The following is a 27848-nucleotide window of genomic DNA, read 5'->3' on the forward strand; positions in this document are numbered from 1 at the left end:
AAGCTTATAAACTTGGACAGAGTGTTGGTATACAGTTTAGCTTTTATGCAAAACAGATAATATTCTGAGGTATAGGGGACATTATCATGCTTTCAATGTTCATCCAGAGTCAAACAAATAATCAAAATAGCACAGGCATGTGTTCATGATGAGAAATGCATCCATACGACTCTTTAAATGGCATTTAAGACATTGTGGCTTTAAAGGTTAATGTCTGTACTTTCCAATAAAGTCTGAAATAATCCTTGTAATGTACCAGTGCGTTTAAATTTAAGCCACGTTCGCCATCTAGTGGTTGTCAGGATCGTTACACTTCACTGTGATTGTTCCATTGTGGCCAAAAGGTGTCGCTGGTGAACAGAATTAAAATCTTAGTCCCGCAGCGATTTACCATCTTCAGTGCCATATTTATTATTTCTTAATTGCATTTAAATTAATTGTTAGTAATTTTTTGTTAAACTGGTTTTGTTATCAGTTAGGCAACTCGGTTCCAATTGTCATGGCCTCACCATACATAATAAACAAAACATCACAAAACAAATACACACAAATAAAACAACTTAAAAGTCCAGACATTACACAACACTCACATACAATCGCATGTGTACACATAGACCTTTGTATTCAACCTAAAAACTCATTTAAAGAAGTCAAATAAATGTCGAAAAGGTAACCAACCTTGCGTTATCGGTTCAGGGAGGGAAAGGGAGGTGTGAGCCAGTTGAACTTCTATCAAATAAAAAAAACTTTCTAAGGAAATATAAATCGTGTGATTTGACTCGCACACACTGCCTTTCCTCCAGGGGCGTGACATAACGGTTACGGGCCCACCCTGATGTCCCGATGACAGCACGGACAAGATGGCGGCCAGCTGGGAAGTGAAGTGAGGATGTCAACATCATTTCTTCAGTTCGAACAAGTCTGGATTTTCTCCACATATCCCCTCGATCAAACCGCAGTGTAACACCCTTGCAGTATATCGTTTTATGAGCCAAAACCGGGGCATTTTAACTCAAACGCGCGTATGTTTTTCTGCTATGTTTTGGAAATCCGTTTGCGCAAAGAGGACCATCAACTCTTGATGAGCGATCTGGCCTGCATGAGTCTTCAAAACCTACTCCAGGAGTCTTTAAAAGAGGCTTTCGACAACATATCACGCATTTTATCGACTGAAATTCTCGGATCTGTCTAAAGGAGACCGTTTTGCTCGGTGTTTGCGCTGATTTCCGCGAGGAAGCGCAGCAGTTCTCATAGGGCTGCGGAAGTGGAGGAGAGATTTTCACGCCAGTCATCTTTCGTTGATGCTCTTTATCCCACTCTCTCCGGCTGTAACCCATCAGTGACCGCGTTAAACTTAAGTGAACCGGATCCAGAGGTGTATTAGCAGTGTTTGCTGACTTGCCAGTCTAAGTGATTAAAGTGACGCCATGGCTCATTCTCCAGTGCAGGGCAGTCTGCCTGGAATGCAGGTAAAGATACACACAACATCATTTACAGTATTGTGTTGGGATTTACGCATACTGTTGTACATGTGTTTCCCAGTTCCACTCTTTATAGTTTCCACTTTTTGATAGAAGTTGTCAAAATGTATCATTTCAGGCGCGATGGTTTTGCATTGATCTGCGCATGCTTGAAGGCGAATGGATTTATGTAGTAATAATTGATCAGATGTGGTCTGAATGGGTTTGGTTTTAAAGTGTTTGAAATGATCAGATGCACATTCCAAGCAAACGAAAGGTTTTCAGTCTAACGTCATCTATAGAGTTTAGAGGACAAGAACCAAGAAGCATCTCCATTAAATATTAAACAGCCCTCCAGAGAGCAATAACAGAACGGCAGATTTTCTGGGGCATCCTTTGTAAATGAAGTCAATGAAGATCACGTATGAAGACGAATGGTATTGTTCCGATGAAATTCCTTTTAAAACTCTTTTTGTTCTTTGGGACAAAAAGGTCCATATGCGTCCAAGAAAGGAAAAATGAAATGAGGAAGATGAGAAACGGGGAAAGTGGGCAATAAGAAATGATGGAGAGATGTCTCTTTAGACAAACCGCTATAACTGGGTCATTTGGATGGGTCTGTAGTGACACTCGGCCATATGATGGGTCTGCCCTCAGGACAGGTGTGCAGTCTGCCATCTGATGAATAAGAATTTGAAGATACAGGAAGTGTAGACTCTTAGAAATAAAGATGGGATTGGCTTTCTGTCAAGCAACTCGAACAAAATACAGAAAAAGAAGAAAACATGAATTATGTAGGAGTTCATGGACTTCCAATGGGAGAGCCACTGGGTCAATGGGTTTTATGCTAACATTCCCTAGTATTTCCTTATGGTTCGCAGAGGAAGTGCTCTCTGTCTCTCTTCCCCATCCCCCATCATCATGTCAGGTCATTCCCTAAGTGCAGATACAATTATTTTGGTCCCCTGTTAAGGGTAAATGGACATGTTTCTGCGAGTTGTAACGCTCCTCATATGGCAACCTATGAGAAGTTTCCACCTAGCTATAGCCCAACTTGATGAAAGCCAAGGGATGTAGGGTCCTTCTAAAAGAATTTGTTGGCTGTTACACCTGTCAGCGTGCATTGGAATCAGGATTACACAGATCAGCTGGGAGTGTAGGTGAGCAATCAGCATTAGGGCTGAATCAGGGAGCAAAGCCTTCATCATCTGCTTGATGGGACGAGTGGATGACAGCTAATAAATCTCTGAGTGATGCATTAAGGGGGGGGCATTTGTGTGTGGTTGAGAGAAACCGTTAGAGTGTGAGCAAGAGCATCAGCGGTTTTGTTTCGCTTCATTAGATGAGTTTGCCAATCAGGCTCGAAGATGATTCGTCAGCACACGCAGTTTATCACTGACTGCTCTTCGCTGCTCTTTTTTCCTGTTTCATAAAAGGTTTTGTCGTCATCCTTTTTGGTGCTGTAATTGGATGATCTGAGTCATATCCTGGAAAAAAACATGATTCATATGAAAAGTTATATTTTGAAAGATCTTCCTTTGTGGTTCTCAGGTTTTTTTGCTCAAAGTCTTTTTATTGACATTTCACAGTTTTTCAGAGTTCATATTACTCTCCCACTCCTTACCCCTGGCTCCAATAGAGCCCCCCAACCGTGAACAGTTGTTGTACTGGTAACAATAAGGGACAAATACATAAGTCAGTTATACATATAAAAGCATTCATATACCCACATACATGCACATGTATACCATGTACAATATATAGGTAGAAACATACATAAGCATAAACAATAAGATCAACAGGATGCAATAAGACAAAATGTATCTACAGTGTAACATTACTCGTTTATCAGTATTCATGTTTTCTAAGTAAGAAAGGAATGGTTGCCACATATCTTACTTTTTTTTAACACATCCTCCTTTTGTATATCATTTTTTTCCCCATTTTGATTAATTAACATTCTTAAACCTTTTTTTAGAGGTTTTAGTGACTTCTAGCCTTGCCTTTCAAAGCATGGTAAAGATTCAAGGGATTGTTTAACAAAAATGAAAATTCCTGTATGACTTTCTTTTGCAGAACATAAAACATAGGGATGGCGCCGAAATGAAAATTCTTGGCCGAATAAGAATGACACACTTGGCTGAAGGCTGAATCCCAAACACTGAACATGGCTTTTCGTATATCTTCTATTTATTTAGCCATTTTTTTCACTATGGCATGAACTGTCAAGATGTGCTTTTTATATTTTGAATTGCTTTTCAATATAATACAACATAACTTGAAATTAAATTGAACAAAACAAGTAGGCTAAATTAAGGCAAAAAATCTATCCCTCTCCCTTCTTGAATAGCCTATATTAGTCCTATAACTGACTGCTGAAAGAATGTACTGTACTCTGTACCCCTAATACAAAACACTTCATTAAAAAGTGTCATTCAACATTATAAGATAAAAATATGAATGAACGAAAACTGGCAGATTATTTAAGGCTACATTGCAGAAAAAAACATCCAGGCAAGCAATTCTGACTGACAACCATTTCAGTTCATGTCTCTCCTCCAAACTCCGCCCACAAAAGCTGACTGTTCTCTCAGAAGGTGCACTCGTGGCCGGGATGCACTGAACATACTTTGACAAGTTGTTTAGTACAGAGAACTTTGTACACGCCACCACTGTATGATGTCAAACCCTGTCAGTCCGCCCGCTCCAGTCTGAATTACACAAGTTACCTACCGGTAAAGACACTTTCATTCAGAAATTTACTCCGCCGTGGCAAGTTCCATGATGTGTCTTTTATCTGACAGTTAAAAAAACTCCAGACACTGCCGACATGTTTGCTGCATTAATAAGCGTGCCTCACTCTCTCTCTATCCCTTTAAAAATAAATCGATATATAGGTCCATTCACACCAAGAACAATAACTGTAAAGATCAATGATACTAATGTTATTTAAAGAGTGTCCCCGACGACTTTTCTTAAACCTTTTATCTCATATATATATTTTTTATTTAAAGCGGCCCTAACACACAGGGTGTCTGCCAATCTCATATAAATCTTGAGTACCCATAGAGCAGTTTTGCATACGTCGTATCTTCGAAGAGTATTTAGTTTGATCACATTTATAAAAGAGATACGGCTGTACGATTAATTCCGAAATCATACGCCGGGTGCGGGGGAGAGGGGTAGTCTGAACTAAAGCACATTGTCAACAAAACACAGACATCAGTTTCACTCACTGCATGCGGTTCATGTCCAGCATCTTTTAGCGCTGGGACAGCTCCATATATCAGTTTCAAATGATTTCCAAATCCAGCGTTATATCCACAGTTTATATAACATTCATCCCCCAAATGCAGTGAACAAACAAACACCTGAACTTGCAAACATATGCTCTCTCTCTCTCACCTGAACACAAGAGAAAGTGACGTCTGCGCATGCTCCTTGTCCTGCTCTCCATACCATGTGCTTTTCCGGGAGAATTGTCCAATAAGGGACTACAAAAAATTGTTACAAAACATTTTTATATGTTCGAAAAAAACTTTAAGAAACCTGTACGATCTCTGGGGGAGTTTATTGAGCACAGAAATACACGTAATATGCCCAACTCTTTTACAAGTTGACCATGTTAAGCATGAGAAGGCGCGTTTAACATTGTAAAGAAGTCAGAATGCATGACATATCGTTGCAGCACCCCTTTGAATAATTATTATTAGTCATCCTTAATGTTTGTCAATGGGTTTTGAAAATATCTAACCAATTACAAAATATGTTTTAAATTAATTTACGTTTATTTCCTGAAAAACATTGAATTTGTACATCGGAGCAAGTCCAACCACACCTATAATGATACAGAAGAGCAATATTGTTTAATTTTTTTTTCCAGCTGATGAATTCTAAAACGTTGACAGCCAACCAAAACCCTTTCAAATGTAAAGGCCTTTACAATTGTAAAAGTGAAACTGCAGCACACAAGCTTAGAATAAACATTTAATGTCTATGGGTGTGGACACTAATATAGATACTGCCACAACTATCTTTACAGTGATCGATCTTGATGTGAACAGGCTATTATTCAGGCAACCTAGAGGCATTACAAAAACGTTCTGCATTGTTTGGATGAAATCTGCATCCTTCATCTCCATAGAAATAATGGTGTGGATGAGCAGCTCTGTTGTCATCCTTGAACTGGATTTCACACTTTTTTACGAGGCCATGAATTTCAGCATCTGAGGAACCTCCCTATAACCTCTGATACGGTATTGAACAAGCTGTACTTCTGCTGTGTCTGGTTGCAGAATAACTCTGCGGCAGATATGTTTAGATTTTACGCAAGAGAAAGAGATTCAAAGTCGTGCATTTTGGGAGCTCAAAGGACGTGCACGGCAGCAGTTTGGGATTGTTTTAAATTCGGGTCACATTGACGTTTTAGCAGTGTTTTTTTTACCAGAAGGATCTTGATGAAATGTTGGGATGGGTTAGAGTGATAAGCTTCCACGTAGTTTGAGGGTTACATCCTTCCTCTGCTAGTGTTGGTATTATTCGCTTAAGTGCTGCTCAGTTTAACCGGCGTGGGCTCATATGCTTATAATGACAGTGCGTCTGTGTGTTTTCCTTAAGAAAGTCTCAGGGGTCCGAGATGTTCAGGGCCATGACTGTGACCTCAGGAAACTTTGGTCCCAGCCAGATGTGCTTCAGATCTTAGGCATGCATACAGAGAATTGAGTCAAAGAACTGTCAGTTAGTTTAATAATCATTATTATACATCTGCAAGTGTATCTATCTACAATTAATGGAATAAATGAAATGGAGTTTTTTGACAGATTTTGTCTTTTTTACAGAATTTAAAGGCGGATCCTGAGGAGCTGTTCACCAAGCTGGAGAGAATCGGCAAGGGCTCATTCGGAGAGGTGTTCAAGGGCATCGACAATCGCACTCAGAAAGTGGTGGCCATCAAGAATATAGATCTAGAAGAGGCAGAAGACGAGATTGAAGACATTCAGCAAGAAATCACAGTATTGAGCCAGTGTGACAGTCCGTTTGTCACTAAATACTATGGCTCCTATCTTAAGGTGAGTGACCTTTGCGACCCCGCACGTATGACAATCTCACAGCGTGACCTTGGGGATGTTATATTTTGTTATTTATCAGCGTACTGACAACATGCTGTTTCCATGGTAAAATTTTGGTTGCTTCTTTAAATTCGTCTCTGACTGCTACTTTGCCACCACAGATTCTGACAGATGCTTTCACTGTTGTGTCACATGCAGCAGTTGCTTTTTTTAAATGTTGCATGAGTCAAAAATAGTCCAGTTTTTGAAGCGTTACGAGACCCCACCACAATCCGTTTCATTCTGTCGCACTACATCTAGCTGTTTTTGAATGCAAAAATGTTTTTACGGTCAGGCAGCCTAGAAGCCAGTCTAAGTATGCAGGGCTTCCTTAAAGGAACAGTTCATCCAAAAATAGAAATGTTCCTTAAAGCATCTTGTTTTGTGTTCTGCTGAAGAAAGAAAATCATACAGGTTTGGAATGACATGAGAGCGGTTTTGTGATGAAGGAATTTCTATTTCTGTGTGGAACATCACTTTGGGACTGATTAGTTGCTCAGGCAACCCACCAATTTGTTGATTTTGCAAACAGGTTGTATTGCACATCTGTAGCATCACAATTTATTCACCCTCATGCCGTTCTATTTGTATTTCTTCAGCTAAACACACAATTTATTTTTATTAAGATATTCTCATGTTGCCTTATATGGTTCTCAGAATTATGATGTTTCAAACCCATATCCATCCATCCATCCATCAATACATTTAACCCCTGTAGGATAATAAATGTCTTCTGAGGTGAAATGACACATTTGTGAGAGAGAAATATTCATATTTATCATTAATTCAGTCATCTTTCAGTCACAAATTATAATCTTACCGTAATAGCGATGTATTTTTATTGAAAAACGTGCTATAATACTATGAGTTATGCGTTCTTTATAAAATGGTTAGTTTTTGTCCTCGATTCTGATTGGCTGAGCGGATTTCTAAGCCGTTATAAAATACTCTGATTTATATCGGCTGCACATAAGGTTACAGTGCATTTTATAACAGCTACGGGGTTTAAGGCACTCCGCTTCGCGTCGATAGCGGTTATAAAATGCAACCCACTGCTTCTTGGGGCTTATTGCTTTAATATAATTTTGAATTTCTGTATTTTTCATACCTCTGTCACTAATATTTGCTTTAAAATATATTACCGTAAAGCACAGTCGTAATAAATTTTATGTTTTTTCGCCAAATTATACGACATTTACCAACTGGAGTCATTTGGAAAACTTTAATGATGAATGTTTGTGCTTTTTGGACCATTATGAGACATTTACGCATGTGGCATACGCATTTATCCAAAGCGACTTACATTGCATTATCCTATATATATATATATTATCCCATAACTTTGCGTTGTTAACGCAATGCTCTTACCAATGAGCTACACGAAAGCTGTATAAGATGATAACAAGATGGCTTTTAATAGGACATTGTTCTTGTTATATTAAATAAGAAAGGAAGTCATACATCTGGGTTGCCAATGAAGGTGAGAAAATGAGAAATTTTTCATATTTGGGGTGAACTATTCATAGTTGGCTGAGGTAGAATTTTGACAGCAGGCGTTGTTTATATGTATCCTATAAAAATGTTTCATGCATAGCAGTTTGCTTTGACAGCATTTTAGCTTTTCGAAAATTGTAAGCAAAACTACTTACTTATGAAGTAAGATTAAAGATGCCACATGTTTTTTCTTTCTGGATGAAGCAGAATTCACACAAATCAATATGATATCAACCCGCTCTGCTGACCTTAGTTATTACTATTTGGCTCAGCATCAGACAGCATGTTGGATACATTTCCAACTGTACCAAAGTGTTAAAACACATCACATGTGGGCGTTCTTTAAATCAGTGTTGAACCCGTTCCAGTCTGTCTCTCTCTCGCTTTCCTCGATCACAGCGGGCAGCAAATGTTTTGAATCTTCAAGACAGAAAAACTTGCTGAATTATCTACAGTGTCACAAATGGTGACAGAAATGGTAGGTGTTCGTCCAATCAAAAAACTTCTTTACAAGGTGACAGAGTTACAAAGCAACCACGATTATGTGCTTTGAAGTCACACTTTGTGTTGTGCATTTAAAGCTGCTGGTCGGAGAGAGAGAAACCGAGACAACAGCTATAATTTTGGCCTTGGGGAATTTAGAACATGTATTTTTGGAAGAGAAACAGCCTGTAGCATCAGTTATTACTTTGATCATCTCTAAAGTCGCTGCTTTGCGGCGTACACAGCTTGCCTCTGTTTTATATAACTGTATTTTAAAAAGCTTTTACACAGCGACACAATGTAGACAACATTATTGAGAATGGAAAGGGTTTTGACATCAGTAAATATAGTTGTCGATACCAAACACTTACAGTGTATGTATCTTGTCATATTTCAGTGTGTATATATTACACCGGTCTATCCTTAAATATCTTAAAGGGATAGTTCACCTAACATATATTCTATCATCATTTATTATATTCACCTTCTTATTATTTTAAACCTAATTAACTGACTTTCTTTTGCAGAACACGCAAGAAGATATTCTGAAGAATGTTGGTAGCCGAACAACGGCGGCACCCATTCACTTCTATTGTACGGACGCACAACCAATGGAAGTCAATGGGTACCGCTGTTGTTCGCTTACCAACATTTTTTAAATATCTAATTTTTGTTCTGCAGAGAAAGGAAAGTCGTAAAAAAATCAAAGTTCTACTGCTGCCACATTTCTTAAAGGCATAGTTCACCCAAAAATGAAAATTCACAATTTACTCGCACTTAATTTGTTCCAAACCCTTGGTTTAACACGAAGAAAGATATTTTGGAAGAAGGTTAGCAACTAAGATTTTTGGGGAACCATTGACTACCATAGTAGAAAGATTTTTTTTTTTTTTTTCTCTGTTGAACACAAAAGAAAATATTTGAAGAATTTATGAAAACAAACCATTCTGAGGCATCTTTGACATCTCAGTTGCTTAAATTTTTCCAAATATCTTTCTTTGTGTTCAACAGAACAAATACATTTATACAGGTTTGCAAAAACTTAAGGTGACAGAATTTCATTTTATGGTGTATTATCTCTTTAATGCGACAAGAAAAATGACCCCTGGGGAAATTCTGTTCTCAGTGAACTGTCCTGGGGTCTCATTTATAAACGTTGCGTACTTCCAAGCAAAGGTTATGATCTATTAAAAACAAACTTGACCGGAGACTAGGGGAAGTGGCGACACAGATGGCGAGTTGGTGAACTCAAGTCAGATTATTAAAGTGATACTTCAGGCATGAATCAAACTTTCTCCATGTTTGACTCAAGGCATCCTAAGTGAATGATGTGACTTTCTTCTTGAAGAGTAATGCAGTCGGAGTTATAATATCAAATATCCTTTTACTTCAAAGCGGTAGAATGAATTGGTGGCAATGTTTTAAAGCTCCAAACAGTGCATCCATAGATCATAGAACTGCTCGAAACGAGTACATGGTCTTAACAAAGGTCTTCTGAAGTGAATCAATGCGTTTGTTTAAGAGAAATATCCATATTGACAATGCTATTAACGATAATGTCTAACATGCGCTGCAGGAGAACGAGAGGTGTTCTTTGATCGATGGATGCACCTTTTGGAGCTTCCAAAAATTACCCCCCATTCTACCGCTTGCAGTGTTTCCCCTAGGTTTATGGGTTTGGGGGGGGGGTGGTCTCTAATATTTAATCTTTTTATATATTATTTATTCTAATATATATATATATATACAAAGTTAACATCTATTGATTTATCAGGCCATTTATTTTATATTCTGATACCCACAGTCTGTTGACTCAGAAAATGTGGTGTAGGCTCTGGTGCTAAAGTGAAGTCCTAGTGGTCTATTTTAATACAAAAAAGTACTGCCAAAAAAAGTAAAAACTGAAATGAATTTATCATGAGCAGAAGTTTCTAACAAGTAGCCTTTCCATCCCATTCATACCAGAACTGATTCTAAAAAATCTCTGATTAAAACATGATTTATTATGAAATGCTCATTACATGCTGATTATTAATATCATAAATATGATTAATGCTAAATGTAGATACAAGACTTTATGGCTTATAATCTGTCACAAACTTGTATACCAAACACAAATTTTACTTACAGCTCAAATAATTTTTAACTGCATTTACAGTCAAAGTGTAACGGAAGGGGTTAATAGAAGATAGATATTAGAAGATATAGCGGCAAAATATAATCAACATAAATGTCCCTGAGTGCACATGATGTGTACAGCTCAGTTATGTAGGCGTGCTGCTCAATTTAAACTACATAAATAGTCTGACGTTTTGTTGCGTTATTATGTCTCGCAGTCCGGATGGAACGAAGCCATAATGGGTGAAAATCTGTCATCCGGTGTTGACTGAACTGTCTGTTGTTGCTTGTTAGGGACAGGGCGGGCGTCTTTTCTGTACTTAGAGTCGGAGCAGGAGAGCTATGTTGCCATTTTCACCAGTCTGGGAGCGTTTGCAAATGCAAATATTTGTATCTGCTTTTCAGATGGTAGACGCGGCATATTTGCCTTGAGGGTGAGTAAAACATTGGGAGATTTTGATTCAAGCCTGAAGTACCGCTTTAATGGCTCACACACATTTAATATCACTCCGTATCATATGTCAAATCCACGTTGTCATGAAGATTAAATCTAGCAGTGTTGGTTGCACTTGTACTAAGTGATAAAGGTTTCATAAACACATCCAGCTCAAATCTTAAATCAAAATTTATTCTAAATATCTCACCCTCACATTGTTCACTACGGGACCCTGTGCACTCTTTTACTGGTGTGAGAGCAGCATTATAATACAGGCAGAATTCCTTTAAACTCTGTGTTCTCTTTTTTTACACATACATTTGATTAAATATTTCACTCTTATTAAGTTCACTCAAGTGATGTCACAAAGTTAAACAAAAAGTATAGATATATTTCTAAAGAATTGCTGCTTTTAAACATTTTCCTGTGGCATGTTGCGTGTTTTAATGTTTAAATGAAAGTGAGGAGTGCAAGGTCCTCTTAATTTAAATTGCAGAACTCGTGTTCGAAAACATATTTAATGTAAATAAAATATACTAAGAACAATAGTCTATGCCATCCGGTGGTGGAGCAGTCCATTGGCTCATATCTTCCGCATGTTTCGTTCCGTCACATGAACGGAAAATGTATATTTAAATGATATGCAGATGACGTAATGCATATGTGTTAAATGTAAAGACACATTTAACAGAACATCATGTGATAAAAAATAATATAACATTCAAACTAATTGAAAAAGATTTAAAAGAGGTTTGCACATAAATCGTTATTATAAAATTATATATATATTTTTTAGCATCTTATTGGTTTTCTATTACTACATCGCTTTAACAAATCATAATAAGATATAACTAATTCCACCAAAAATAATCGCAAATATTGTTTCTTTTCTGAACAGTTTCATTTAGGCTATGAAAAATGCATCTCCTATAAATAATTGTAAAATTAACAATAAAACCCAAATTGAGCAAACCATGCATTGCACAAAGAATGCGTTTTCGAAAGGCCTGTTCGACTTGATGCATTAAGTGCAGATGAACACAGAGGTCACATTTCGGGTATGGGTCACCATATCTGACTAATAGGTCACTATTCACTATTTCACTATTCACATTCTGAATTTCATTCGTAGGACAAAATATTCAATGCACTTTTGATAAATGAGGCACCTGGTTCCTGGTTTATTATCTGGCTGATATTGTCTACCTCCTGAAAACCACTTGGAAAGCAGAAACGCGCCTCAACATCCTATGTGAAACTTGTGGCTAATGTGTGTTTGGGGCTTCAAAGTAGCAGGTGAGTTAGACACAGAAGTTTAACACCTGGATTTAGAGGGTTGTCTGTGTCCGTTGGCAAGCTCAAATCTTGGGTATCTGTGCACCTGTTTCAACACATTGGCTGCAGTGCACAGAAGACCAGAAAGAGAGAGAGAACCCCTCAGTGCACCGTAAAATATTCATGCGAAAGAACATTCTGAACTTCCAGCTGAATTAATACTAACCGTTAAATGATGTAAATGAATTGTGTTGTTTCAAAAGGTGCACTTTATTTTCAATGTCTACACACACACATTCTATTACTCTGACTTTTCTAAGCTCATCGTGTTAGGTAGGAGCGATGTAACCCAGTTTTTACTCATCTCACTGGCTCTGGCTAATCCTAATTTAGAGGAGGGATTAGAACATCTACCCTCTCGCTAGCTAATGGCTGGGCTCTTTAGGATAAGTTGTTTTTGTGGGTTGTTCAGAAGTTAATGGATTTTCGCCTTCTTTTTTCATGCCATATTTTCTAAATCCTCTCCATTTCTCTCTCACTATAGGACACAAAGTTATGGATCATCATGGAGTATTTAGGTGGTGGATCTGCTCTGGATCTGGTATGTTGTCTTCTATGTATGGACTTTGTGTGTAAAGTGTTGTTATGGAGTGACACAATGCACTATTTAAAAAAAGCTAATTTATAGTTTATTATTATTTTGGATGCAGAATAGACTACATTGAAAGACTTCAAATCCATCAGTCGTGCCACAAAACTTGGATCTAATAAACTATTAAAGGCAAGAGTGGTTAGATACAAAAACTTGCTGATAAAGTCATAAATAATGTTTATATAACAATTTTTTTCTAAAGCGTGGACAGGGCCGGCACAACGTGACACAACACATGCGTGTTCTCAATGGGTTTGTCGTGTCATGTCCCATCCTGTGTTAACAATTTCTAAGATGATGATGGGTTCTCTTGTCTTTTGTTGTGTCACGTCGCATCTGGTGTAGACATGGTTTGATGTCTAATGTTTTTATTTTTCAGCTGGAGCCCGGTGCTCTGGACGAAACACAGATCGCCACCATTTTGAGAGAGATCTTAAAAGGCCTGGAGTATCTTCACTCTGAGAAGAAGATTCACAGAGACATTAAAGGTATTAACACTGAAATAAAACCAGTTTCAGACTCCCATGTTATACATTTAAACATCTGGCCGTCACCTTAATCCAAAACAACATGAATGGACGAGTGAATTTAGAGAATAGTTTTGTATCAGTCAAAATCATCTCAACTCATGACCTCGAGGTTATATAAAGGAAAACTTGCATTTTGTATACGTAGATGTCAAGAGCTGACTACAATTTCCAGTTTCAGCTTCATTAGCTATGTTTCCATCCAAAGTTGGAAATTTTACATTTGAACAAAGTTGAAATATTGTACAAAACATGTGCTAATAAAGTAACGTAAGATAAACTGGTACCAAAGTTCAGTTCGAAAAATTTAAGTTTCTGCAACTGAAGTGAATGTAGGACTTATTATTAATTATACATAACATAAATAATACAAAATCTATACTTTCGCATCAGAACGTGCAAACGAAATGCAAATAACACAGTTATGTTATCTGCATTCAGAGGCTCATGCTTCTTTTGGTACGTAGTGGTTTTTTGGAGGTTTGTATGGAACAATTTTAGCATCTCATCTCATTATGACCAAAACTGCATCAGGCTGTACAACTAGATTGGTTCACTGGTTAGACTTTTTATGCACATCACAGATATTATTCCTTGAATGTTTCTGTTCTGGTCTATGCGCTTATCCTATCTGGGAAAATTTGTATACGATTCAATTGAACGCACATGTTTTTATGATTTTTCTTTTTTTAATTTATGTCCTACATCCAGCACCTTTCATGCGACATCCCGTAGTGCATCCCAAAGTGCACATAAATATAGGTGGATGAACACATAGTCGCTACATTTTCTACTCATTCTTTTGGTTTTCTGTATAATCTTTTTTAAAGACTGCTACACCAGTTTCAAATAAGTTACAACTTGACTCAACACTCTCCAGAGCTACGGGTTTGTCTCAACACATTACATGTGACAAGAGTTTCTAATGCTGTTTTATAGCAGTGTTTCTGTATTTGAATATCATATCTCACTATTTGTTTGTACTTTTTATGCCTTGTTTGTTTTTTAGCTGCAAACGTATTGTTGTCGGAGCAAGGGGAGGTGAAGCTGGCAGATTTCGGAGTGGCCGGCCAGCTCACAGACACACAGATCAAGCGAAACACATTTGTGGGCACACCCTTCTGGATGGCACCAGAGGTCATTAAACAGTCTGCATATGACTCAAAGGTGGGCGTCATTGTAGTAAAAGAATAAGTTCTAAATGACTTAAAGTACGGACATGTCTTCATATCGTAAATTTTACAGAATGGAAAACTTTCCACATTTAAGTCCATTTTTACTTTTCCTGACAGGCCGATATTTGGTCGCTGGGCATCACAGCAATTGAGCTGGCGAAAGGAGAGCCCCCCCACTCTGATCTTCATCCTATGAAGGTGCTGTTTCTCATTCCAAAGAACAACCCCCCCACACTGGAGGGCAACTATTGCAAACCTCTGAAAGAGTTTATCGAGGCCTGTCTAAACAAGGAGCCCAGTTTTGTGAGTATGCTCATAAAAATTTCCCAGAGTTCCTTCAATCTGGTGGTCCACTAATTCTTCTGTTGACCGAGGCTGTGTTCTACCTAGTGAGCTGCCTACCTAGGCCAGTATTCAAAGACCTGCTTCACACTTACTTGTTGCTAAAGATATTTGGAACATATTTTAAGCCAGCATCTCATGTATGCAGTTGGAGAGTATAACACCAGAATGAATTGTGGTTTTGTGTTGTTTAAAGGGACAGTTTACCTATAAATGGTATTTCATGCACCCTCATGTTGTTTTAAAACTCTTTTAGACTATCTTCTTTGGAACACATAAGAAGATATTTTGAGAAATGTTTTGGATTAAAAACACTGTATTGTATTATAACATTTACTTTAGTTAATTGTAGTATTCTAGTAGTAAAAGGATTAACTACATAAAGTAGACTTACTCTTATTTATTTAACTAATATTACTATAGTATGGTTCAAAAACACTATTGTTTCTGCAAAAGGTGGAATTTTACAGCAGTTTACGTAATATAGTAGTGTACTACAGTATGTGGACAAATGTACAATTATTGTATAGTAAAAAAAGGGAAACACAGAACTCAGAAAAAATATTATCAGAAAAAGTATTATCTTATTTACCCAACGGTAACATAAATGTAATTCGTCAGTTACCTGCCTATTTAGGGGATGAACTACACATAAATATTTTCATGTGTATATAATTTTTTCTAATATAACATAAGTTTTATACTTGTACTACGAATGTTTGGCCTGTGCTTCAAGACTTTAAACCTCTCTAGCACCAGTGCTGCGTGCTACAGCCCTACATCTTATTTGTTCTGCAGAAAAAAGAAAGTCACATTGGTTCGGAATGACACAAGCTCATTTCATGGTTATAAAATAGTGTGCAATGCTCGTAACAGCATCAAATTGAGTTTTAATTCTCAGATTATTGCGTTTGACTTATTTCACTCTTTTGTCGTTCTGTCTCTTCTTATCTTCCTGTCAGAGACCGACAGCCAAAGAGTTGCTGAAACACAAACTCATCGTACGGTACGCGAAGAAAACATCCTATCTGACGGAGCTCATCGACAAATACAAACGCTGGAAGGCAGAACAGTCTCGAGCCGAGTCCAGCTCAGACGAATCAGACTCGTAGGTTACTTAAAAGATTACTAAAAGGGTTTTTATAGTACACTTAACCCTGGGTTAACCTCTGGGTTAAGACGTTTCGCCCGGAGTTACTTGTAGTTTTGCGGTGCAAAATGTTTACGGTGTTGTGTATATTTGTGGAGCAACAGACAACCGGTCAAAACCTAAACAATACTTACATCTGTTGTTTAAACATGTTAATGCATATAGAGAATGTCTTGTTGCATGTGTAAAAAAAGCTCATGATAGTCATTTAAATCATTTTCTTTATCTATTTTATTTTGTATGTTACTCAGAGAACCAGACGGTCAGGCATCCGGTGGCAATGACTTCGGCAATGACAACTGGATCTTTACCATTCGAGAAAAGGACCCCAAAAAACTGCAGAATGGTGCAAGTTCAACAGGAGACGAGGTTGGTGAAGGCTTAAAATCACCTGATCATTAAGTACAAATGGCGGTTAATCCCAGTGTTTGATGTTTATACAGGAGCCAAGCAAGAGACCCCAGTCCCAGAGTCTGTCCACTGTCATCACTCCAGTCTTTACCGAGGTAGGAACATCAGATTTGTCACTTCCACAAATCGTCCGATTAATATTATGCATCCAATCAAACTGCTCAGCTGAACGCATCACTGTCGACAGTAACGGGCATCAACCCTATGACCTCCTGTGCTCGAATGGCGAAGCATGTTTTTTTAAAAATTGTATCGACCGTACCACCGAATGTACCTGTATTAAAAACTTCTTGTGATCAGGTCACACCGCATGTAAATGGGGTCTTTCTGTCAAGGGAGCCAACCATTTATCTTTAACAGCCCCTTCGAATTTGTACTTACGTGAGATATTTTCAAGGATTGTAAGTGGCCCTTGACGCCTTTATTACATCTTAAAAGCATCTTCTGAAGGCGACGTCACTCCCTCAGGCCTCTTTCTAATCAGCGTGAAGCAATGAGGTATTTGTGGCGGAGAGCGGAAAAAGAGGGATGCTGGGAAAAAAAGCCAAGGGACAAGTGACTGCACACTAATTTGTTCCACCCTCTTCTTCATTCAAGGACAAATCCTTCCATTTCATGTCACGCTGTTTGTGAGAACGCAGTGGACTGTGGGCTGGACTGTCAGACTTGTCACTCAGTATGAGATGACTTAGAAATGTTGTTCGGATGCATTGAGTGTAAAGCAGATGTGTAACAGACACCTGTATGTATGTATATAGTTTGCATAAAGTTGCAGTTTGCAAATAGTATACCGTACACACTGTAAACTTGGCTTACCAAGTCACTCTAGCATTTGTAGTTAGATAATTCTTTGGATAAAGCGTTAACTAAATGTCAAATTTGTGTTCTGTCAGTTGAAGGGAGGAGCTGGAGAGACGCCGGTAAAGCCTGAAGTTCTGGAGGAGCTCAAGGAGGCAATCTACCTCGCTGAGGAGGCGTATCCGGGAATCTCAGACGTCATGGTCACCGAGCTTATTCAGAGGCTACAACGGTAAGGATTGCGTAGATCCTTGGTAGTGGCTCTATAGACTAATGCAGATATTTAAAGGGACGGTTACCCCAAAACTGAATATTGTGGGCATTGTAATTTCAGTGTGACCAACATCACTGTGTGAGCCCACAGCATAAGAATTCTGTCATTTATTATTTATTTTGTCATTCAAGACATGTCATATGATGCTTTCTTCTGTGGAACACAAAAGATGATATTTTGACAAATATCTCTGTGGTTTTGTTCCCGTATAATGGAAGCCAATGGGGACCAATGTTGGTTGGTTACCAACATTCCTCAAAATATCTTCTTTCGTGTTTTGTGAAAGAAAGAAAGAAAGTCATACAGGTTTGGGATGACATGAGGATGAATAAATGTTAAAAGAATTGGGTGAACTGTCCCTTTAAGGCTGTAGTTCATTAACATGCAGTTGAAATTTAGGAATATCAAATATTCAGGGATGTGTAGGAATGGTGTGTTAAAATGACATACTTGGGTTAAGGACTCGATATAATTACTATTAATTAATATTAATATTTTATTGTGTATTAACTTTATTCAATTGAATTAAAACAGTTATTGATTCTTTGTGGAGGTCTACTGGAAGTAAAGTTTGGGCCACATAATGTTTATGTTGTTGTCACATCAGGACATACAGTGCCCTCCACAAATATTGACACCCTTGGTAAATATGTCAAAATAAATCTGCATTGTTTCCCCTTTTGATATTTTCTTTTCAAAAAATCTACAATATTCCAACATTTCATTAAAGTAAAACTATGTGATGTGGGAGGAATATAACAGTATGAACATTTTTTTTCTTTTATACACCCTGGTCACAATTATTGGCAATTATTGGAAGTAAAATCATACTTGGGATTATAACAACGACTGTATGAAAGTTATGATTACAAGGGTGCCAATAGTTGTGTCCCAGGTGTATAAGAGAAGAAGAAGAAATCATAATGTAATATTCCCCCCACGAATTTATTTTTACTTTAATGATATGTTGTAGTTTTGTTTGTATAAAAGATCAAAAGGAGAAACAATGCAGTTTTAGTTTTACATCCACCTTTGCTCATTTTTACCAAGGATGCCAATATTAGTGGGGTGCACTGTATTTTATTTCTCAAAAGTATTCAAATATAAAGATATCTCGTCTTTGATGGGTTTAATTTCAGATGACAAATAAATCCTGATTCTGTTCAGCTGCCCGAGCTTTCTTCACGCATGGATTTAACCGTTTTATCTTTCCCACATGCAGGTTCTCTAGGGCAAGAACATCATCCTCCTCACACCAGTGATTATTCCATTAGCCTGTCCGTCTCTCTTTGGTCCCGCCCCCCGGCATCAGCTCAGCGAATCCTTACACCAGCAGACTCTGTGACGTCTACCCTGGAGGACCAACTGTCCTTCAATAGCTTATCAAGAGAACTTATCAAACTCCTCAAGCTTCCCCTAGTTTCACTTTTCTTTTATAATCTCCTGGAACACTCTCTGGAGTGAGCGAGTAACCGTGTGTGTGTACGTGTCACAGTGTGTTTCTAATGAAGACAGCATAGGTCGAAACGTAGATGTAACTCATTTGGCTAAGCACAGAATGAGTCGGAGACTGATAGTTTTGCATTATCGCACCCGAGCTCTTGGAAGAATGCATTAGGCGTATGCCATCACAGGGCAGTGCGAAGGGTCGTTTGTCTCATCTTCAACAAGAAATCAAGATAGTGTGCATGACAAAATGCATGTGTGAAGATGTATGTCTGTCGTTGCGTGTTTTCGAGCCCTGGCGTGAAGGAGATTGCAGTTCTCGTGCTGAAATCTCAGGTTATCTGCTTCGAGCAGAGTAGTCATCCAGGAGGACAGAGGGCGCTGTTTGGATTTGTGTACAGATCTGTGTATATAGTCTCAGTTTTACAGACCTTTAAAAGAGATGATGGATTTTTGCAAACGAATCACTGTGTACAGATGGCCAAGAGCTTCTGTAGATATTGTTAGAAACAAAAGAAAGGTAAATATTTAAAAATCAAGCCTCTGAAATGGCCATTACTGAAATGCCTTGCCTTTTTATCAAATGTACATTTTTGGGGGTGCTCTGTTAATTTTAATAAGAAATTAAAGGATTTTACTCATAAATAAGAATTAAGATCCTATCAACAGTCTCGGCTTTCTTTTTGATTCACTCCGAAAACGTTTTTCAGAATAAATGGTAGATATACTTTATTGAAGCACTTCATCAAAAGCTGATTCTTTCATTTCAAGTATTCTTATTGGAGCTTTTGTCGTTTGAAATCCATTTACAAGTCAACTTCATGTAAAAAATCAGAAAATACATCTTTCCCAAAGACACTGAATCCAAATGCTTAAGTGGTTATTTGTACGTGTCACTCCATAAAGTAATAACATTATCTACAAATGTGCAAAAAAATGAATTCCTTTTAATAAAGCTACTTATTACTTAAAGATTAATAGCGATTAATAAAAATTAGTTCTTAAACAAAATGATCCTTTTTTTCCAGAACATAATTTTTTTTTTAATGTTGTTAACCAATCAACACCCCCCCATTGACTTGCATTGTATTGACATAAAAACAAAAGACATTTCTCAAAATATAGTTTTTTTTGTGTTCCACAGAAAAAAGTCATATGCATACTTTGAAGAACATGAGGATGAATAAATTACTTGTTTTGAACAACATGAGGATGAATAAATGACAGATTTGTTTAATCTTGGGTGAACAACAAAACGAAGGAGATTCAGTCTCATGGTTTATTTGCATGGCTATGTTAGTCCTCCACCCAGAAGGACACTCTTTTCTTTACTCTTATTTGATAGTAACATCATAAATTAATAAATACAACCCACCTGCATGGGAACAATCACACATCTGATAGTATACTGACCATAGCATTCATTCCAAACCACTTCAGAACATTGTAGGATGAATTGGCCATTTCTTGGAAATTGGAAATCTACTATGATGAATCCCAAGTCAAACTACGATAAGAAAATGGCGAATCAGTTCTCGGATCACAGTAGTGAAAGACAATAGACACGAACACTTGTAAGCTGGAGGATGACGAAGTGATGCGTTTAGATCTTCGTCTGTTTGATCTCTGATGAAACCAAATCTCTCTTTGTCATCTCGATATCTTTCTTTTCCTTGTCTTCTGGCTCGTGCTCTATAAATTGAGCCTCGATCTCTGTCGGGTCTATGTAGGTGTAGAAGTAAGCCATGATGGCGAAGACGATGCTCACGGCCACCAGGAGCGAAGAGAATAGCACGTATTCTGCCCACTGTACAAAAACACACTTATGAAATCACAGTTGCAAACAGAAAGTGCATTTTGACCCACGGTGGTCAAATAAAAACAAACCTGGTCCTGAAGTGTGCCTGCCTCGGCTACGATGAGCACAATAATGTTGCCCACGGCTACGGTCAACAGCCAACCCGCCTGGAGGACAGACTTCATGTTGCTTGGAGCCTAAAAGGTAACAAGATGATATGTTGAGAGCATTTCTATTCCATTCTTGAGTTTGGTTCCAACTTCAATACTTGCGCCTTATTTTGGGTTGGAAATGAACTGAGTTTTAGGAACGAGGTCATACCTGTGCATAAGAAAAGTCCAATCCAGTGACAGAGAACACCACTTCTCCGCAGGTCATCAGAAAGTACTGAATGACCTGCCAGGCCATGTGGACCGTATTCGGCACGATATTCTCTGTTGTCTTAATGTTCTCGCAGAACTAGAAACACAACCAAACATCACTTGCTACCCACATTCTAGTCTATTCGTTGTTAGCAAATGACAGTGGCTTGATTTGATGTCAGAGTATCATAAAGCTTTATGTATCTGGATGGCATTTGAAAAGTTGTTGAATCGTGACTTACGTTTGTGTCAAAACGGAAGTTGCTGGGGATCAGGATCGTGTAGGAACTACCGAAGCCGAGCTGCATGGTGTAAGTGCACTTGCCTACCGCGTTTTCAATAATGAAGTCCGTTCTGGGAAGGCATAAAATCCACATTAAAAACAGGCAGTCAAGATTCAACGTTTATAGATAGATGTCTTGCATCTAGACAAAGCCATACAATGGCTCAATGTATTTGTATATTTACATATTTGTAGTTATCATGCACACGTACACACAATTCACACATCGCTGCAAAAATACGTACTTGCCCTGGCGAACGCTTGTGTTGTTCGATACTTTCAATGGAGCGATGAAACCCAATATTTGAGACTTCGTTGAGATGTTTATCGGTAATCTAAAGCCATTCACAAACCTATGAAACATAAAACCAGCCAGATCAATTCAAAGTATTGGGGATAGCTTCAGAATCACATTCTTTTGAATAAAAATTAGATGGAAGAATAACAGTTCGAGAAGAAATGGACTAACTTGATGTCATTAACTCCTTGCTCTGGTTTCTTTGTTAAGTCTTCAATCTGAAGTGGATGAAATAAATGGTTGGTGATAACTTACAATCAATGTATTTACTTTATGCGGTGAGATGTAGGCCTATCTGATAACTATACAGATCAATTGTGCACTTACGGTTTCTAAGAGACCCGAGGCATCAAATAAAACTGTTTGTCTCGCTCCTTTAGGGAAAGAAGCAATAACAGGGTTTCCTCCTTCAACTGACACTGTAAAGTTGCCATCTTCAATTGTCAAATATTCACCCGAGGCCTGAGACAGGAACAACAAGACATAAAAATGTAAATTACTGTTGTACTTTATTAATAATTAATATAAACAACATCATTTATGTGACTTCATGTGTTGTGATACTTGCCTCAAAAGCAGGTACATCAAATGGCTGTTGTCCAGCCACAGAAACAGACAGATTTGTGCTCTCCAAGTTCAGGAACTTTACTTGGCTTTGGGAGCTGGAGGGGAATTTAGGCAACGTTTTCTGTTGGGTTAAAAGGCGAGTTGAAAACATAATTATTTGCCTTGCTCAGGCCATGTATCAAGTGGATGAATAGATATCATTTTACAAAGCTAAACACATCCAATTCTACAGGTGTCCTTTTGCAAGACACAATTGCTGGGTTGTTTCTGCGTTTGGGCTGCATAATTAATTTTAATCGCGATTAATCGTAACCTGTAAAGAAAATACATTCATTTTAATTGTGAAATTTTCCGCCTTCCATTATTACTTAAGGATAATCGTGTATATAGATGACAACAGCGGCAACATGTATAAATTAGTTGTACAGTTTACTGAATAGGGCGAATACATTCTAAGTTGACGGATTAATTGCGATTATTAATCGCGATTAAAATCTTGAGCAAAATAACAGTGGTTATCATTTCACTTATTATGCTTGATAAATCATGGGAGGTGGAAATCGTTCGTGATTAGTACTGATTAAAGTTAATCGTGTAGTCATATTATGTTTAACTTTAATTGTGACTAATCACGAACGATTTCGCCTCCCATGATTTATTAAGCATAATCATGGGTAGAAACTGTTTTTTTTTCGGGGGGGCTAGAGATGATAGAGTGCTTAGAAATACATTGTTGCAGAAGTTCAACAGCAGTAGATTATAACATGGATGAATTGACTGTAAAGTTTAATGAATATGCCGGATACGTTCTAAACTCACAGAATATGGGCTAAATCACGTGATTATCATTTCACTCGCTATCGTGCAGCCCCATTCTGCGTGTATCTGTGTAACTCACATCGATCTGAATCTGCAGAAGGGCAGCAGCCACGAATGCTAATGCAGCCAGCAGCATACCAACGGTTATCCTCCGTAGAGGCCTAGAAATTAACCACACACACATAAATATATATATATATATACACTTCAAATTCATGTTTTGAATTTAATGTATGTCATGAAGGCTGTAGGCATGAAGCTGCACTTACGTAAAGTTAACATGGCACTTTTTGATTAGTGGATAGACTAGATTGTCCATGATGGGCACCATAATAATAATCAGAATGGGGTTGACAATCTGCATCAGAACGCAAAGAATGCTGTGAGTTCACATTATGAACATTAACATTCATGTTATTATGGTTTATCCTGATGTATGAAGCAACAAATCCATCTTACCTGCATCTGATCTGGTTCAATATTAAATGCTCCCTATGGTGGCAGACAAAAGAGAAAAATTATAGTTCATTTATATATATAGTTACACACAATGACATATACATATTATACTTTTTTCTGTTCTTTTTTTGTAAACGTACAAAATTGCCATTCATCGTGGTAGCCTGGAGAGTCCAGCGGGAGCCCTGGAAAGACAAAACAACGCTTAACAACAGTATGGACAACACAAGGTTAAAGGTTTTTATGTGTGAATCATTTCTTGAGAATGTGCATGTGTGTGGCATCACTGTTTGTCCTTAAACTGACCTGCTGGTCAAATAAAGCCCAGAACATTGGCAGAGGGATATAGAGAAACAGCACCTTTAATACCATCTTCACTTGAGCGATCAGAAGTTTCTGCAAAGAAGAAGACAGTGAATACGCGTGTCCTGTAACAGTATTTTATAGTGTACATTTTTAGTGTCTCTGTGTTCTCTGTGAATTGATCCCACAGCATTGGTGTTGCAAGAAAAGTACAAAACAGATAAATGTCAGTGAAAATGTTAGTACATATGTAACATACATCATATTTATCTTCGGCCCAGTCCATCCAGTGCTCTCTCTTTGGATACTGCTTACCACGTTTTCTGAAACGGTTCTTAATTGCAAACTAAAACAGAGAAAACACAAGACTCAATTATTAACATTGGACATGGCTTCATCGGGTTTCTCACATTGTTGCATACAATAACAAACTAAACAAGGTTAAATCAATTATACTAATTGTTTTGTCTATAACCAGTAATGCTTTCTTCAAATTTTGCTAAGTATGACAATTATGTAATTAAATATTCAAATTAATTATAATTTATATTCTTACTCCAATGCATTTCATAACTTGCAGCAGGACGTTGCCTTTAGGGGTGTCCATAACGTACATGCCTTTGCCAACGATAAACACAACTGCACAAAAAAATATGTTAGTCAGTCAATACTGCCACCCAGTGGCCGTACAGAGTGTTGCATAACAGACTCGACACTCACCGAGGGCGACCAACATGAGAGCTGCCGGGACGCCGAAAGCTAGCGGGTAACATTGCTGCTTTGTGTGGATACCGCACTCCTGAGCTGAAGAACAAAACACATTTACACAACAACGATAAGAGAGACTGTACTGATGTATTAACAAACCAATGTAATTTTATCAATCACGCATGCGCAATACACACATCTCAGAATGGGAGTGATGAGCGTGGACAGAAGACTGCCGGCGTTAATAGACAGATAAAATATGGAGAAGAATGTGCTCCTTTGTTTTTCCTGGAAAAGATCAAAAATTACACTTTAGTTTACTTAAGGAAATAAGATTTATAAATGATGTAGTATTTTTAATTGTTAGTTGATGTTAAATGTTACATTTAGTAGGCTGATGTTAACAAATACAACCTTGTTGCACTGCATTTTGTCTTATTTTCTAGTAAAAATATTTTAAATGAACATACGTTTACTTAACAAGCAATCTTGACTAAAATATTTTGTCTTGTTTTATGAAAGAAAATTAAGAATTTATTACGTTTGTGTTTAAAACAACAAGCAACAAAATCTGCCATTGGGGCAAGAAAAAAATATTGAATGATTTTATTTTTCTCACCCCGTTGGGAAAATGATCTCGATTTAGGATTTTTTTTGATAAGAAAACCATGTATTTGTTAACATTATTAAAAGTAATAGATAACATGGACTTACTGTGAAAAATACAGCATTTAGTAATATTCAGTCATGTTAATTAAACATTATACTAATGTCTACATTTGTACAATCGAAAGACATAACTGTTAACATCAGTAAATGCACTATGAACTTACACGAACAACTGTTTTGGCATTAATATTAACAAAGTTGTGTATTCTGTAAATCTAAATTGTTCATTTTTATTTCATGTTAGCTAAAGCATTTACTTATTTTAACCAGCACCGCCTATATATAACATTATAAAAAAATATATTCGAGTCTTAATGTGGAACTAAATTTTTCAAACTTTGGCACTTTTGAACTTTGAGAACTGGTGTCCCTGTGGCAGGGGCGGTGGAGAGTGCTGATGTCTGCGAATCATTTGTGTATCTCTATTTGCTCATATCTAACACTCTGTATCAGAAACTCAACCTTGAGCTCTGATAAAATACGAGAACAGCTGATTAAGAACAATCAGCCTCAATAATGTACTGCTGAACAGGATTTTTGAACGTACGGATCTGCACTTTCACGCCCTGTATGTGTATGTGTGTATAGAGGTTCACATGCCTGATGATCTTCAAACTGATCTCCTCCAAACGCAGCCACACATGGTTTAATACCTCCCGTTCCCAAGGCAATAAGAAGGAGTCCCACCATGGACAAAGCACTAACATAAAGGAAATTCATTCACTTCAATAAAAATAATAACCAAAGATAAATGACAAAACAAATGTGATTTTCTCACATTCTATAATAACATTTTGTAATACAATGCATGTCCAAAAAGGTAACTCACATATGTAAGGTCAAGTTGTCAGGTGTGCCATCTCTATCGGTGTCTGTGATGTCATGGATGGAGCTGACGGCCATGACCACCTGGCCAATACAGTAGACTACGGACAAGGACACGATTGTCCTGCAGAAAGTTGAGGTACATACCAATTTACATAAATTGCAATAAATTCAGATGCACTTGTTATGATGGCCTGAATCATTGCACTTCATTACATCCTAGTAGGGGATTCACAAGTTAACCAACACCGGGTCACACTCACTTGAACTTGCCCAGCCATGAGTCAGCAATGACGGCCCCCATGATGGGTGTTAGGTAGCACAGAGCCACAAATGTGTGGTAGATGGTGGTGGCCAAATCATCATCCCAGCGGAGGAAATATCTGAAGTACAGCACCAACACAGCTGCAGCACAGAGATTAGATCAGTGACATAGATTAAAAAGAAAATATTGCCATGAGCTTTCATAAACATAGGTCATATTATTTTGTTGGTTTTTGTGGTCTTACCTCTCATGCCATAGTAGGAGAATCTCTCACAGAACTCATTCACCACAATGAAAAATATGCTTATCGGATAACCACAACACTCCGGCTACAGACACACAAAAGCGTTCAAATGAGGTATTTACATTAAAACTGAATAATACTATATCCTGATAATACATCCCTTGTCGCAAAACTAGAAAAAATTTGTCATAAAATTTCACAGCGATGGTTAGAAACCAAATACCTACAGCTATTTTGATTAGAAATGATAAATCTTATCTATCGATTAAATCTTACACTTTTCCTGGTCTTCTTCTCTTTTCCATTTTCATTGTCTGCAAAACATATTGCAAAATGTCATTACAACAGCCTGTTTTGCAATTTTATAAATGGTATATTTTAAATAACTGTCATGCATGTTGTGTAGCTTTGTGAAGTAACACATATTTGCGTGATATATGTTCATATTTTTATTGTATTTATTTTTGTGTTTAGACTCAACAATCATAACTTTGAATGAAAGACCTGTGTAAACTACAGTATAATACATTTTATTGAGTTTTTTAAGATTTTAATATCTTTACAGAATGGTAACAGTCTTTTAAATAAAAAAAAGGATTTTATTTATTAGAATATACCGTACTGTAAAACAATTTACAGTACATGAACATAAAAAACTAACATTACAGAAAGGTTTCACTGTAACAAAAATCCTGTAAAAACTGATATTTTCTGGCAGCCGGGGCTCCAGAAATATTCTCTTAAGTAACCGTTTGGTTATGGTTTTCTCAGTTTTTCTTGTAATTTTACGGTTTTTGACCGTTTTCCAGAAATATGTGAAAATCTGTTTCCCAAAGGAGAACTTTGGGACATTATATGCATTAAAAAATCTGTAAAAAATAACGAAGGTTGTGTTTATCTCTTCTTTGCAGGTGCCAATTTGAAAATAACCATTAAGCGCTCACTTACCCTCCATGATGACGGCTATGTGGTTGGCTTCTAGATTATCCTTTAGAACAGAGAGACACACATACGCACTCCTCGAGACAGATGGAGCTGACTCTGAAGGCCTGGTACACAGGTAGCACACTTTTATAGACTCGGGTTAAAATAGCATTGA

The 27848-nt window shown here is 37.5% G+C and overlaps 2 protein-coding genes across 2 annotated transcripts; one reads left to right on the forward strand and one right to left on the reverse strand.

The window, feature by feature from the left end:
* Window positions 1–835: 835 nt before the first annotated feature.
* Window positions 836–19811, forward strand: stk24b (serine/threonine kinase 24b (STE20 homolog, yeast)). The gene is made up of 11 exons (XM_056750439.1): window positions 836–1469; window positions 6299–6529; window positions 12919–12975; window positions 13406–13514; window positions 14563–14720; window positions 14846–15031; window positions 16033–16178; window positions 16472–16589; window positions 16664–16726; window positions 17525–17661; window positions 18926–19811. Exons 1-11 carry the CDS (start codon window positions 1428–1430, stop codon window positions 18963–18965), a joined length of 1287 nt encoding a protein of 428 aa, XP_056606417.1. The 5' UTR covers window positions 836–1427; the 3' UTR covers window positions 18966–19811.
* Window positions 19812–20536: 725 nt separating this feature from the next.
* slc15a1b (solute carrier family 15 member 1b) lies at window positions 20537–27767 on the reverse strand. The gene is made up of 23 exons (XM_056750438.1): window positions 27698–27767; window positions 27026–27063; window positions 26750–26834; window positions 26504–26645; window positions 26245–26364; window positions 26016–26115; window positions 24944–25034; window positions 24759–24842; window positions 24595–24677; window positions 24298–24384; window positions 24042–24131; window positions 23876–23920; window positions 23736–23768; window positions 23546–23634; window positions 23356–23437; window positions 22459–22578; window positions 22218–22352; window positions 22062–22108; window positions 21838–21945; window positions 21552–21663; window positions 21269–21406; window positions 21037–21144; window positions 20537–20956 (listed from the first exon to the last, which is right to left on the reverse strand). The coding sequence occupies exons 1-23, from the start codon at window positions 27702–27704 to the stop codon at window positions 20753–20755; spliced, it is 2148 nt and encodes a 715-aa protein (XP_056606416.1). The 5' UTR covers window positions 27705–27767; the 3' UTR covers window positions 20537–20752.
* Between the last annotated feature and the right edge of the window lie 81 nt (window positions 27768–27848).

The sequence above is a fragment of the Triplophysa dalaica genome, chromosome 6, assembly GCF_015846415.1.
Source record: "Triplophysa dalaica isolate WHDGS20190420 chromosome 6, ASM1584641v1, whole genome shotgun sequence".
In the NCBI taxonomy this organism is placed as follows: Eukaryota; Metazoa; Chordata; class Actinopteri; order Cypriniformes; family Nemacheilidae; genus Triplophysa; species Triplophysa dalaica.

Coding starts and splice junctions, on each gene's coding strand:
- stk24b (XM_056750439.1), top strand. CDS start 1,428: ATGGCTCATTCTCCAGTGCAGGGCAGTCTGCCTGGAATGCAG. Junction 15,032..16,032: donor TAAACAAGGAGCCCAGTTTT/GTGAGTATGCTC, acceptor TCTTCCTGTCAG/AGACCGACAGCCAAAGAGTT. Junction 16,590..16,663: donor CAAGTTCAACAGGAGACGAG/GTTGGTGAAGGC, acceptor ATGTTTATACAG/GAGCCAAGCAAGAGACCCCA.
- slc15a1b (XM_056750438.1), bottom strand. Junction 23,635..23,735: donor TTGAACCAGATCAGATGCAG/GTAAGATGGATT, acceptor GTTCTGATGCAG/ATTGTCAACCCCATTCTGAT. Junction 22,109..22,217: donor CCTCGGGTCTCTTAGAAACC/GTAAGTGCACAA, acceptor CATCCACTTCAG/ATTGAAGACTTAACAAAGAA.